The 14230-nt window shown below is 36.6% G+C and overlaps 1 protein-coding gene across 2 annotated transcripts in view; it reads left to right on the top strand.

Annotated features, from left to right (window-relative positions):
• The window catches only part of Vwa8 (von Willebrand factor A domain containing 8), a 281922-nt gene that overhangs the window by 41938 nt on the left and 225754 nt on the right, over positions 1-14230 (top strand). For both annotated transcript variants that reach the window (XM_070026692.1, XM_070026693.1), the window contains exons 6-12: positions 1894-2058; positions 2992-3041; positions 3772-3880; positions 5994-6098; positions 9143-9274; positions 11948-12082; positions 12173-12250. In XM_070026692.1, coding sequence (XP_069882793.1) covers positions 1894-2058; positions 2992-3041; positions 3772-3880; positions 5994-6098; positions 9143-9274; positions 11948-12082; positions 12173-12250 — 774 coding nt within the window. The remainder of the gene's footprint in view (positions 1-1893; positions 2059-2991; positions 3042-3771; positions 3881-5993; positions 6099-9142; positions 9275-11947; positions 12083-12172; positions 12251-14230) is intronic.

Below are 14230 nucleotides of genomic sequence, written 5' to 3'. Positions count from 1 at the left end.
GAAAATATCTGCTTGTACATTCATGGAATCTGTGTAAGGAGCAAAGTATACTTACCTTAAGTACTTAAGTCTGTGAGAGGAAAGGAACTGATACTCAGGACCAGTTGCTTTCCCATATATTATCACATTGAGTTTGCACAGCACTAAAAATAAGTAGCCAAGTTGTTTCCAGTTTATAGATAGGAAGGCTGTGGGTCCTAGGGTAAAATAACATTCCTTAATCATTTAGCTGGAGTGTGCAATCAAGGGAATGAGCCAGGATTTACGACTCTAAAACCTATACTGTTTCCATTCTGTCAGCTCTGCCATGTACAGAACGTGGAAAGTTACATAATGCCTTTGACTTCAGTCTGTTCATTCATATAAGGAGGTGGTCTTCTTGGATTGTAGTTCATTAAAGGAGAAACTCTGAGGAATTAAATGAGAACTTCAGGAAAGTTAATGAGAAAAATTCATGGAATGCACTTACCATGTAGTAAGCTTTTAAAGCATATTAGTTATTACTAATAATGGCTTGCTAGAACTATATCCACAAATAAAATTATCTGTTTGAGATCTGTAGCCAGCCACTCTCCACTATGCAAATGGTCTGTTATTTTAGTACTACTTTTTGTGCCTCTGATCATGTATTTCCTTTACCCTCCTGACTTGGTTCCCCACAGTACTGACTAAGGCATGGTGATCTGACCCAAGACTCTTTATTCCTTGGTGTGTGAACTGCCTTCCTTCCTTCCTTCCTTCCTTCCTTCCTTCCTTCCTTCCTTCCTTCCTTCCTTCCTTCCTTCCTTCCTTCCTTCCTTCCTTCCTTCCTTCCTTCCTTCCTTCCTTTCTTTCTTTCTTTCTTTCTTTCTTTCTTTCCTTTCTTTTCTTTCTTTCTTTCTTTCTTTCTTTCTTTTTCCTGGATGCTTAATCTGGATGCTTGAACTCAGGACTTCATGTTCTTGCTCGTCTTGTTTGCTTACTGCTGTGCTCTTATCACTTGAGTTAGCTTTTTGATGGTTAATTGGACATAGAATCTCCTTAACCTTTCTTTTCTGGCTGGCTTTGAATTTCAATCCTTCAGGTTTCAGCTTCCTGAGTAGCAAGGATTACAGATGTGAGCCAACAGCACTAGCTATGTGTTGACTTTCTAACACCAGTCTTCAAGTTGAGTCTTCCCTGGCATACTGAGTCTCATTCACTATGCTCTCTTCCTTGACACCTTGATATTGAGAGTATTCTCAAAGACAGTTCCTTCAACAAGTGAGCTTAATTTTTTCAGTGAAGTAAGCCAGGCCCAAAGAAACATAGATCCCATGGTTTCCCTTATTTGCAATATCTAATATATGTCTGAGTCAAGCAGAAAAGGTCAGATAAGGTGATGTTAGGGAAATGAACCCTAAGATATGTATTCAAATGTTTTTTTTTCTTTCATGCAATTGTTTCTAACACATTTATAAGATTATTTCTTTGTTGCTTTGTATGTCCCTCCCCCACAGTATAACCCCTGCTTTCACTGAATTTGATATTTGGTATAATTTCTGGAGGGGAAGGGGAAAAACAAATCGTTTAAATAGGGATACAGGTGGACCCATTGCAACAATGAGATATACAAGTCATTATGTTGAAAACAAACTTTACAACTTTGGGGCGGGGGTGGGGGTTGGGGGGGCACGGAAGTGGGGGGGCAGGGGGAGGATGGGAAGGGATGAGAAGGGGAAACAAAGGAGGAGGCTACAATGCTTGATAAGAAATGTACTCATTATCTTGCCCATGTAATTGTAACCCCTCTGTACAGTATTTTCACACGCAAAAACAACAACAACAAAAAAAACATTTCTTAAGAAGCCTGTCACCTCCTATAGCTGAAATCTATATCACTTACGCTGGTTTTCTGATCTCTGGCTTTCTTAGGATCACACTAAAGCAGAGTTGGATGCTTGGAAGATTGTCCGAGTTAGTGAAAATTTCCGAGTGATTGCCCTGGGTTTGCCTGTGCCCAGGTACTCTGGGAATCCACTAGACCCCCCTCTCCGTTCTAGATTTCAAGCCAGAGATATTTATTTTCTACCCTTCAAGGTAAGTGTGACCAAGGATAGTGCTTTTTTTTTTTTTTTAAACAACTTGTTTATAAAGCTGGGTGCCCGCGGCTCATGTCTGTAATCTGAGCTACTTAGAAGGCTGAGATCTGAGGATCACAGTTCAAAGCCATCCCAGGCAGGAAATTCCATGAGATTCTTATCTCCAATAAACCACCAGAAAACTGAAAGTGGAACTGTGGCTGTAGTGATAAAGCACTAGCCTTGAGCTGAATTGCTGGGGGACATTGCCCAGCCCCAGAGTTTAAGCTCCATGACCAACAAAACAAACAAAAAAACTTGTTTACAAGAGGAAATTCAATTCTATAAAATATTACTGTGTTTTTAAATGTCCTTATCAGTAGTTAAAGGAAAAAAAGATATTATGGTATTTTTTGTCTGAAAGGGCTTTTGTTTTTGCTTTGCTTTTGAGATTAGCTTTGAATTTATAATCCTCCCACATGAGCTTTCTTTTTTTTTTTTTTAATTTTTTTGGGGGGTCCAGTGATGGGGCCTGAACTTTGGGCCTGGGCTTTGTCCCTCAGCTCTTCAGCTTGAGGCTAGTGCTCTACCACTTGAGCCACAGCGCCACTTCTGGCTTTTTTCTTTTTGCTTATGTGGTGCTGGGGAATCGAACCCAGGGCCTCATGCATGCAAGGCAAGCGCTCTACCACTGAGCCACCTTCCCAGCCACCTACCTGAGCTTTCTTATTGCTAGGATTGATTACAGGCCTGAACCACCATGCCAAGATTGAAAAAAAATATTTTAAATACTGACTTTTCTTTTGAAACACTATAGGATATATCAAGAAATGATTTTCTTGATGGATTATGTAGTGTCTGCTTAATAAAAAGTTTGTATTGTGCTTATATTGTGCTTATACTTAATTTGTTGTATCCCTTATTAATTTGATATGTTTCTATGTTATTTTAGGACCAACTTAAACTACTGTATTCAGTAGGATCCAATGTTCCTGCTGAAAGGTAAGTGTGCTTTTATAAGTATTGGATACTTAATATTGAGTTTATTTTGCCTGTTCACTGATTGATGGGTTTATTTACTCAAGAATTATTTTGGAAGAAATTTTTAATGTTAAGAGGTTTGACAAGTGTGGTGATAAAATTAATAAAAGAATGATCTTTAATGCCAAAACTCAATTTCTAGTAGATTTGAACAGTCACTTATTTTGATATAGTATAGTTAAGTACCATAGTTTCAAATTATTGGAGCTATTTGTGCTTGAGACTTAATAAGTGCTTCACAGATGAACCAGCATTTGAAATGAGTTCTATAAAATGAGTTAGATTTTGCCATATGCCAAATGTAATCAAGAAATTCTAAGTGATTTTTCTTAAAAAAAAACACAAGATACGAGAGTTTGTTCTGTGCTCTTATCATTTAAAAATGTTTTTAGTGGCTATAACTTTGTTTTAGGATTGAACTATATAGGCACTGAGGCTGGCAAGGTAGATTTGTACCAAGTTGAAAAAGTTCACATATTGTAATGGATTTAGGAAATGTGTCAGTGTAACTAACCAGCTTCTGAGTTTTAAATTGAATATTATGATATGGAGCCATTGTTCTTTTAGAATTAATAGTAAGGGCCATCTTTTTAGATTGATTTGGCATAGCTGTTTAATGTTGAATATATTTGTACATTTTATGTTTCAAAATGATTCAAGAAAAATTGTGTATCTTTTTTTTCTTTCTTAGACTTTCTCAGCTCTTGTCCTTTGCCACAACGCTCTGTTCCCAAGAATCTTCTACTCTTGGACTTCCAGATTTTCCTCTAGATAGTTTACCAGCTGCAGTTCAAATCTTGGTATGTATAATATAAATTAAAGAGTGGTATACCCAAACGTAGCAAAGAAATTTGAAAGTTAATCATTGGAAGTGATCACTCATACTGTTCTATAAAAGACCTGGGATTGATTTGTTGTGCAGTTTAGTAAACTGCACAGAGACAGCTGAGTTCCTAAAGAGCTTGTGGTTTTGGAGAACTGGACATGCGTTCTCAACCTGATCAAGTGAGAGGTATGCCATTGAGATAGCTAGCACCAATTGGTCATTTGTTAATGTTTATCTCAGAGGACACAACTTCCCAGTTCTCTAAACTTGGGGTGAGGGGAGAGGGAGTTGATTGCAGGTGCCCAAGGATGGTTTTCCTAGAAAGACCTGTGGCAGCTTTGTGGGTAGGAAAGCAGGAAGCCCAGCAGACCTGAGGGGGATGTGGTAGAACACTGACATAATCCACTACACTTACAACAAAGGGTATGGCTGGAATGATGGAGAGGCCTTCTAGGCAGAGGGTACACACAAAGGCGTTCAGTCATAGAAGGGCCTGATACTTTTGGAGAATGAGAACAAGTTGTGTTATCCTAGAGTAAGTGTGTGTGTATGGTAGAAAGAGATTAGAACAGTATTGTAATATATTTTGTATGGCTAATGGAGTTGCCTGGATTTTATGATGGAGAAGAAGTGGTCCAGTAAACATTATGACATAGGCAAGGTATGCAATGATCAGACTTATGTTAGAGAACGACATGTCTGTTGGAGCAAGGATGGCTAGGGAGAGCTTTCATGTATAGGAACAAATGTGAGACTATTGAGATTCTCTTGAGGAGACTATCATCTAAACAGTGGGAAGTATTGCCTTAGAGTATTTTTAATAAGATTCTCATTTTTATTTTTTATTTGTATGTGTGTTACTAGAGTTTAGACTTGGTACTTGTGTTTGCTAAGCCAGAACTATCCATATGAGCCATACCTACACCCCTTTGTGTCTTAATTACATTTTCAGATAGTTTTGTGTTTTTTGTTCAAAATTTTTCTTCAAACTATAATCCTTTTACCTCTGCCTTTCACATAGCTATACTACAAACATATATCACTGTGCGTAGCTTATTGGTTGAGATGCAAGTCTCCCTCACTTTTGGTCAGAGTGGCTTCAAACTGTGATCTTCCTGTCTCTGCTTCCCCAGCAGATAGGATTATAGGTGTGAGCTATCAGGCCTAACCTAAGATTTTTGTTTTCAATTTTTTTTTTCTAAATGTTTCTAGTGAGTCAGGAAATTATTCTCAGGCATTGTTTACATTGTCATATACATCAAGAATAACATTCCGCCCCTTTTAAAATCAAATCTTATACTTTTCATTCTTTGTTTTTGCTTATATTCTTTTTTTACTTTAAAAATCCTCAAGTCAATTAAAATTTGAAAGATAGCGAACAAACATCCATAATTCTTTTACATAGAAGCATCAGTTGTTAACATATTGTTCCATTGGCTTGCATGAACATTCTTTCTCCCAACTGTTTTTCTTTAGTCATTGAAATTAAACTGCACTATTCCTTTAAACCTTAAGCAGATGTCTTTTAAAAATTAGAAGGTATTATTACGTGTAATACAATATTAACAGTAATTTGCTAGAATCATTTAACAGAAAATCTATATTGAATTTTGTTTTGTATTCATTCCTGTCAATAAGCCTCTTTAAAGCAGAATGAATAAATCTGGGAGTGCAATTTGATTTCAGGGGATAAGTAAAGTATACTTCCTAATTTTATCATTATAATTTCAAAAATCAGGTGGATGTGAATGAGCTGAATCCAAATTAAAGAAGTAGAATTAGGTTCCTTAGGATGAATACATGGTGGTTTTTAGCTATCTAATCCATGTACTGTAGTCTCATGTGATGGATAATTGGTGGTCCAGGTCTAAAGCTCAAGAAGAGTTAGGAGTAGACATAGATGAATGGGAGCCATTATAGATGGCTTCATGGATAAAAGACAGTAATGAGTGATGTCACCCAGAGAAAGAGAAAGAAATAATATTTACTTGTCTACACTTCCAGAATACTAAGGAAATTTTAATGGCATATATACATTTCAGATCATTTTTCTGTGATTATTCCTCTCTATATCTACTTGCAAATAGGATTCCTTTCCCATGATGTCAATCAAACAAGCAATCCAGTGGCTGTATCCATATACCATTTTACTAGGACATGAAGGGAAGATGGCTGTGGAAGGTGTTTTAAAAGTGAGTATCCCCTTTCCCTTCTTTTCTTGCCTTTCATTTCCATTTTTCCCTTTTTTCTCTTTTCCAAGTGTCTCCTATTTTTCTCTCCCCATTGTTTTTTTGTTTGTTTTTTGTGAGTTGTTTTTGTTTTTTTTTGCGTTTCCTCTTCTTTTCCAGACTTGGAGGCACTAGATGCCAGTAGCAAGAAAGCAGTGACAGGGAAGCAGGCCTGTGGGCTAATATTGCTAGGAGATTTTACATAGTGGGAAATAAGCAAATCAATGAAGCAAATGAGAATTTATTAAGGATAATGAGAGCTATGTTTGGCACTCTTGGAGAAGGGATTTATAAACATGGAGAGAGGAAAGGCACAAATGAATCCTGAGCTGTTAGATAGGGATTGAAAATGTGATTAAGAATCATGGGCTTTTTCAACATATATGAACAAGCAGGTATAATAATAGAGTGTGTGTATATGCATACATATATTGTTTTGTTCTGTCTCCTGAGAAAGCTTAAAAGCTATGAGCTCACCCAGTGCTTATAAATTGATTTCTAAATACCACAGTCACCTCAAAAGAATCAAAACACCTTATATGAAGGGCGGAAACAGTATTGGGCCAAGAGTATTGAGCCTGGGATATCTTATTGTTGTAGAGAGTAAGGGCATTTTCAACAAATGATGTCAATATGTTAAAATAACAGAGGCTTCAGCTTGCATAAAACAGGAATCTGTGTGTCCATATTGATAAACAAAGTTTTAGAAATCTGGAGGAAAAGCAAAAATCTTTTTCTTAATATGGAATGCTTACTAATAACTATAGAAGGAATTACAGAAATATTAAAATCACCAGTTGGCAACCATCAGAGTGGTGGTTGATTTAGGAAGCTGTCACCAAAAGATGTGGGAGCTGGTGGGTAGACTTTTATGAGGAACTGGATATTGATAGAGTCTCTGAACATCTTACAAAATAGTTAATTGATTACAAACAAATTGATTACAAAATAGTCAACTGATGACAAAAAAGGCAAATGATATTTTTCCAGTAAAATCAATCTGACTACATGGGACAAACTAGGATTGTGTATCTCCCAATACTTCCAATGTTCTTCTGAGAGGAACATTGTTTCTGGCTATGAGTAGATACTGTATTCCTCCTAGGTAGAAGACCTAGGAACATTCATTAACTATTTAGGCCATAATGGCCATGGAAACACTGAAGAAATCCCCAGGTTGAAGGAGATTAAAGATAGTACTATGTTTATTGTAGGAGTTGAAAAAAAGAAAACTGGCACTTGTCTTTGATTGAATCAATATCTGAGCCAAATTGGCACTTGTCAGTGAAGCAGAGCATCTGGTATGAAAGATCAAGACTCCTCAGTTCCAGAGAAGTTTCTCAGTGCCCTCCACACCATGCCCCTGCTCGTGCCTCTGCCTTGGAAACCATAGAACATGTGCAAGGAGGACATGATGGTGAAACAAAGCAATGTCCAGTTTTCTGTAGAACAGCTGAGGGAAGATGCTCATTGTCTAGATAAGTCAGTATGATCAAGGGACCCAAATAGAGAAACAGATGTGTTTCTATTCCCTAATTCCAAACTCTTTATATGTATAGAATACTTTCAAAGTGGTACATTTTCTGAAAATAACTAGTATTGCTTCATTTTGTTTGACCTTGATTTGTTTGTTTGTTTTTGAGACGGAGTGTTATTCTGTAGCCCTAGTTGGTCTCAAATATGGAATCTACTAGCCCCTGTCTCCCAAGTGCTGGCATTAGAGGTGTATACCATCACTCCCAGTTGTTTGCTCTTTTTTTTGACCTTTATAATGAGAAAAAACATAGAAAAATTACTAAAGCTACATATTACAAGATTTTTTAAAGAAGGAAATATGGATTGGCATTACTAAGATAAGAGAAGAAAAAGACTTAATTGGTAGAATACTCTGTGACCTCATTTTGGGGTATTCTCCTTGATCTGTTAATTCAAATTTATATATGTTTTCAATCATTATCATAACCTAATGGCCTTCAAATAATTTTGATAAGAGAGGAACTTCATTAAATTTAGAAAAATGTTTGTAATTAAGGAGTACAGCTATCTATTATAGGGCAAGTGAAAAGGCAGTGTATTCGATACCAAGGTTGTCATAGAGATTAATAAGTAATGTTATATCAGTTATGTATCTCATAATTAGATTGTATCTTAAGGAAAAATTATTACACACTGAAATTTTCGTCAGCCAAAATTCAGAATATTTTTTTCTGAGCTATCTATAAAAATGGCCGGAATGACTTTCATGGCACTTACATTCCATTCATGTGTTGTAGTTATAAAATTGCTTCTAGCTTCTCAAAGTTTGGCCTACTTCATGATGTGTATGTCTTTTTGTGTTAGTAACAGATGCATCCAGTCTTCTCATTACAAATCTTGGCTCTCAATCCTACTTAAGTAGAACCCATCATAACCATGGCTGAATGAATACATTCCCTTGGTGACTTAGAAACAAGGTGTTGTAACTTCGCTGATAATCTGCACCATCATTTTTTGGCTGAGAAACTTGCCTTGAGTATTTTCATTCAGTTTAGTAAACAGTAACTGAACATCCTTATTTGACAATGATTATATTATAATGTGTACAGAAATGTAGGACACAGAAGCAGATACCGTGTGATCTGCCCATGAGAGGCTCACTGTCTGGTTAGAGCATCAAGCATGCCAACAAATGACTATCCTAACATTATGACTCCATAACATATGATGAATTGCTCTGGTGAAAGCAGTGACAGGCTGAAGTAGGTTAATGGAAACAGGAATTGAATGGACAGGGTGATGATACACATTTCTCACTGATAAAAATAGTGTGTGTTGGGAACTTTAATAAAATCAATGTTAACAATGGTTTAAGTAGAAATGTATTAATGGAAAATAGAAAAATTCTCATTAATATTTTAATCTCTACTTTTATACTATAGAATGAATTTCAGTTATAATTGAAGTCCTCCAAATGTTCAATATTAGTCCTAAAATGAAAGGCAAATGACATACTGTTTGAAATTTTATAGCGCTTTGAGCTCCAAGATTCAGAAAGCTCTCTGCTTCCTAAAGAGATTGTAAGAGTGGAGAGGGTATGTGAAAATCATGTCTCCCAAGCCTGTGTGACTATCCGAATTGGAGGAAAAGAGGTGGTCATTAAGGTAATTTCAGGTATATTTATTCTACAGTGTGCCTTGTTCTGCGTGCGTGCGTGCGTGCGTGCGTGCGTGCGTGCGTGCGTGCGTGCGTGCGTGCGTGTGTGTGTGTGTGTACTGGGGCTTGAATTCAGCTTCATGCTTTCACTTGGCATTTTTGCTCAAGACTGGCTCTCTACTACTTGAGCCATATCTCCACTTCTGGCCTTTGCTGCTTAATTGGAGGTAAGAGACTCACAGACTTTTCTGCCTGGGCTGGCTTTGAACTACAATCCTTAGATCTCAGTCACCAGCAACCAGCTCTGTTTTTTCAGGTTTTTTTTGTTTGTTTTTCTTTTCTTTTCTTGTAAAGATGCTTTACAGAGGGGTTACATTTACATCAGTAAGGTAATGAGTACATTTCTTGTTGAGCATTGTTACCTCCTCTTTTGTTTTTATCCTACTACCCCTTCCCTCCCCCATTCCTCCCCCTGCCACAAAGTTGTAAAGTTCATTTCCAACATAGTATCGAGTGAATATCATTGTTGCAATGGATCATCCTATGTCCTTGTTTCAACATTTTGTTATTCCCTCTCCACTCCCCAAATTAGATAAATGTACATAGAAGAGGTAAGGTACCAAAATCAAATACAGTGACAACAGGGATATACTATAGAAGGAAGAATATACAAAAGAAACAAAAAAAATTGCATAGTACATTAAAAACAACAACAACAAAGAAAAACCTCTTGTGTCCATATCTTGGGTTCATTTTGGTTAGCATCATCTTATATGGTGTTCGGACCATTTTTATAAGCTAAATTAGGTATAGGATTTCCTTATAAATTTCTGGCTTTATAGCACCCCAACTATATATTTATGTGTTCAAAGTCATGTGTGTTTATAAGTGAGAAAGTTCAAGAGAAACAGGATAGCCTTTCTCAAAAACCCAAAGTTAACCTCTGGTAAAAATTAGTAGTCCTTCATAAAAAGCAATGTTTTCAAATATACTTTAGAGAATCCTCTGTTCAAATAAGTCTTCTTCAGCTTTAGGAAACAGTTAAAAGAGGAGCTGTTCTGATTGAGCAGCTTTTAGTAGAAAGGAATTCTATTTGGTTATGAGCTCTACCTGCTTGTTCTGCTTCCTTTTTTTTTTTTTTTAAATCAGTGGTGGGGCTTGAACTCTGGATCTGGGTGCTGTTCCACAGCTGTTCAGCTCAAGGCAAGTGCTCTACCAGTTGAGCCGCAATACCACTTCCGATTTTCTGGTGGTTTTATTGGGAGATAAAGAGTCTCACGGACTTTCCTGCCTAGGCTGGCTTTGAACCATGATCCTCAGATCTCAGCCTCCTGAGTGGCTAGGATTACAGGTGTGAGCCACTGGTGTCTGGCTGCTTCCCTTTCTTCTAACCCTTGCTTTTAGGGTCCTCTGTGCCCCAAAATGGCATAGGAAACTAGAAAGCATAGTCCCAAATGTTTACAAAATAAATACAGAGAAGCGTAAATGCTTGCTTTCCTATGTTGTGATAGAATAAACTTTCATGATAAAATAAAAAAAAATGGAATCTAAAACTGTTGACCTCATACATAGTCAGAGTAAATTAGTGGCTTTGGAAAGATAGAAGCAAAAAGTTCTGGTGTACTACTGAATAGCAGGGTAACTACAGATAATACTAATGTACTGCATATTTCAGAAAGCTAAGAGAAAGGAATTTCAACGTTTCCTTCATAAAGGAAATAAATAGATGTCTACATTGAACATTACACAATGTGTACATGTATCAGAACATTACATGGTACCCTAGTGATCTGAATAATTTTTTAATGTATCAGTTAAAAAGTAAATTCAATTTTTAAAAAGTTATAAGGGAAGAAAAGAGCAACTGAGGACCAAAACTCAATTTGTCTGGGCTACAAAGAGTAAGAAAAAGAAAGCACAATTAAAATTAATAAAATAGTCTGTCACTAGTAGCTCATGCCTATATCCTACCTACTCAGGAGGCTGAGATCTGAGGATTGTGGTTTGAAGCCAGCCCAGGCAGAAAAGTCCTGATGAGACTCTTACCTCCAATTAACCACTCAGAAACCAGAAGTAGAGCTGTGGCTCAGCCTTGAGCAAAAGAGCTCAATGACAGTACTCAGGCCCCATGTTCAAGCCTCACAGCTGACAAAAAAAAAGAAAAAGAAAAAGTGTAAAATAAAAATAAAAGAAGTAGGTGTGAAGGAATGAGAACAGAAGATTTTATAATTAGGTTCACTGTTAGGTGAACTTGGTAATCGTGAAAAGACATTGTGGATATAACATTAGAAGTCAGGAGCTGGTCAATGACTTGAAGATCCAAGTGTAGGCCAATTTAGAATTCTGAACTTACCATTGGAATTTGAGAAAAAAACTTTGTTCTCTACTAGTGATTTTTAAAATAGTTATAAGATATGTGAAATGACATGATTTTATGAAAATATTTGACTGTGAGACATTGAATTTAGAGGGATAATTAATTTGGAGGGCTAACGATAAGGAAATGATGATAATGGAATGAAAAAATAGTTGCTGCTTTGCTAAAATGTCAGAAAACTGTACAGCATTGAATTGGCCAAGGAATTGATAGGGAACTTGAAGTGACAGAGACCTGCTTTAAGTTGCTAATTATTTTGTCAAAATTATTTATTTATGTGTGTGTGTGTATAATTTAATGATAGGTGCCAGCAGGAACCAGGCCATTACATGAACCTTGTGCATCAGATCATTTTATACCAACACTAAGTCACAAGCAACTACTGGCTGAAATGATTCAGTCTCATATGGTTAAAGACATGTGTATTGTTGGAGGAAAGGTAAGAATGACAACGTTCATGTAAGCTTCAGTTTCCTGGCTTTTGATTGGGTTTGACTCATCTGTTGAATGTGTTTGTTTTCATTTGTAGGGTTGTGGAAAAACAGTGATTGCTAAGAACTTTGCTGATGCCTTAGGATACAACATAGAACCTATTATGCTCTATCAGGTATAATGTTTGTTTTTAACTCTTGCACTATAAATATATAGTTTGACCAGCAACAGTTAAGATATGTTTTTGAGGTAGGTAACTAAAACAATAAAGCAATTAGAGTATAATCAGACTTATTTGGGTGGGGCTTTTTTCTTTTTGCTCAAGGTCTTTTTCTTGCTTGGAAGTGTTCTACCACTTAACACAATACCTCCAGTCTCTTTTCATTGGTTTTTTTCAGGGTAGCCTCTTTATGCTTGTGCCAGTCTGAGCTACAATATTCTTGTACTTGCCATCTCTGGGATGATAGACATTCAGTACTGTACCCTTGTGCTTCCTTTATAGCTGGGATATCAGGATATTACCATGACAAGCTATTGGTTCTAATTAAGGTTTGCAAACTTCTTTTTGCATGGTTGGCCTTGAATCAAAATCCTCTGATGCTAATTTGTATGGAAGTTGAGGTTCCTTGATTTGACATTTTTCTTGTGTTTCTATAGTTTGTTCTGCCCATTTGGAATCCCTTTTGGTTTTAATTTTTGGGAAGACTATGGTCTTCCTAATAGGTTGTTCTCTGTGTTCTTGATTAGCCAGTTGATGGCAAGATATTCTGTTGGGATTTGTTTATATGGGGGTCATATTTCTTTGAGAGTGTTAAGTGTAAGATTAGAGTTTAGTCATGTTTCAGTGCTGTGATGTTAACCCTTGTCTATCTGTTGAAACAAGAAATTGAGGTTCTTAGGCAGGGGAGGTTTGGAGAGAAGTGGTTTTTCAGAGAGAACTGTGGGTGAGAGAAGTCTACTGTTATAGAAGATTTAGCTGAAGAAGAATGAAAAAGAGGGTATGTAATGGCTGCAAAGTAGAGAAAAGATGAGGTAGAGAGACCTTGTAGTATATACCCCTGAAGAAAATCAAGTTGAGGCTCCCTAAACACAAATAGTGGCCTGTCATTTATAGGTATTCCTCTATCTAAATATACCTTTATTTTTGGGAATAAAAGGGAATTGTGGTGAAAGGACATTAGGTATATTTGTGACTGATGAGTTATTCAGTTGTGAGAGTCAATATGAGCTAATGTAGAATAACACTGAGGGAAACAAAAGCCAAATCCAAAACCACAACAGGACACAATATAAAGTAAAAAAGCAACACAGAACCCTACAGTTGCATAGTCTTTAAATCAGAGGCTTTAAAACATAGATAGGTAGTCCCCTATCTAAATATGCCTTCACTTTTGTTTGGGAAGGGGTATTGTGGTACAGAAAAGGAGATTATATACATTTGTAGTCAGTGAGCAAATCTGTTGTAAAGGTCAGGATAAAACAAACAAAAACAAAAAAGATATCAGAAGGAGCCTACAAGACAGAACCAAAATGGAAGCAAAGACATTCAGACAAACAGACAAAAAAGGGAACAAAAGAATAAAGAAGAGAGAAAGACCAGAAAAAAGGGAGAAAATAAAAATAAAGAGAAATGAAAGAAGGAAAAAGGAAAAAAATTAAAAGGAAAAGAAGGAAAAAATGATAAAAAATATTGCCAGAATTAATCATGCACACAACTAAGAAAAATGCTTAGGAATCACCATAGTTCATATATCTAAGAGAAAAACAAAAACAAATGAGTTCTCCAATTTGTGTCTCCCAACACCCTGTATGTAGTATCTTAGTAGAGTATCTGCTTTAGTTGCTGAGATCTACAACTGTCCTTATTGTCAAGATCTGGGCAGAACCTAGGGGTGGAGTTCCTTAGTTCACAGGTAGGAGGCATTTTTGATGTTTTTTGGTTGGGGTCCACACTGCTTAATTGAAGGGGCCTGGGCTGTAATTGAATTCTGAAGCCTTCCTGATACAGGAATGTGGCTGTTACCTAGATTTCCACTCTTACTATAATTGGCAAATAGCTAGATTTTTTTAAGGCCTGTAGGTTGTAAGTCAAAGAAAAAAGATGAATTCTCTGTAATCATTTTGAGAGGCCAGAAAAATACTCTGCCTTACAAAA

This window comes from Dipodomys merriami, unplaced genomic scaffold (assembly GCF_024711535.1).
Source record: "Dipodomys merriami isolate MVZ:Mamm:240054 unplaced genomic scaffold, mDipMer1.0.p SCAF_188, whole genome shotgun sequence".
NCBI lineage: Eukaryota > Metazoa > Chordata > Mammalia > Rodentia > Heteromyidae > Dipodomys > Dipodomys merriami.
The sequence above is the reverse complement of the archived record's forward strand: the minus strand, read 5'-3'. Positions and strand labels throughout refer to the sequence as shown.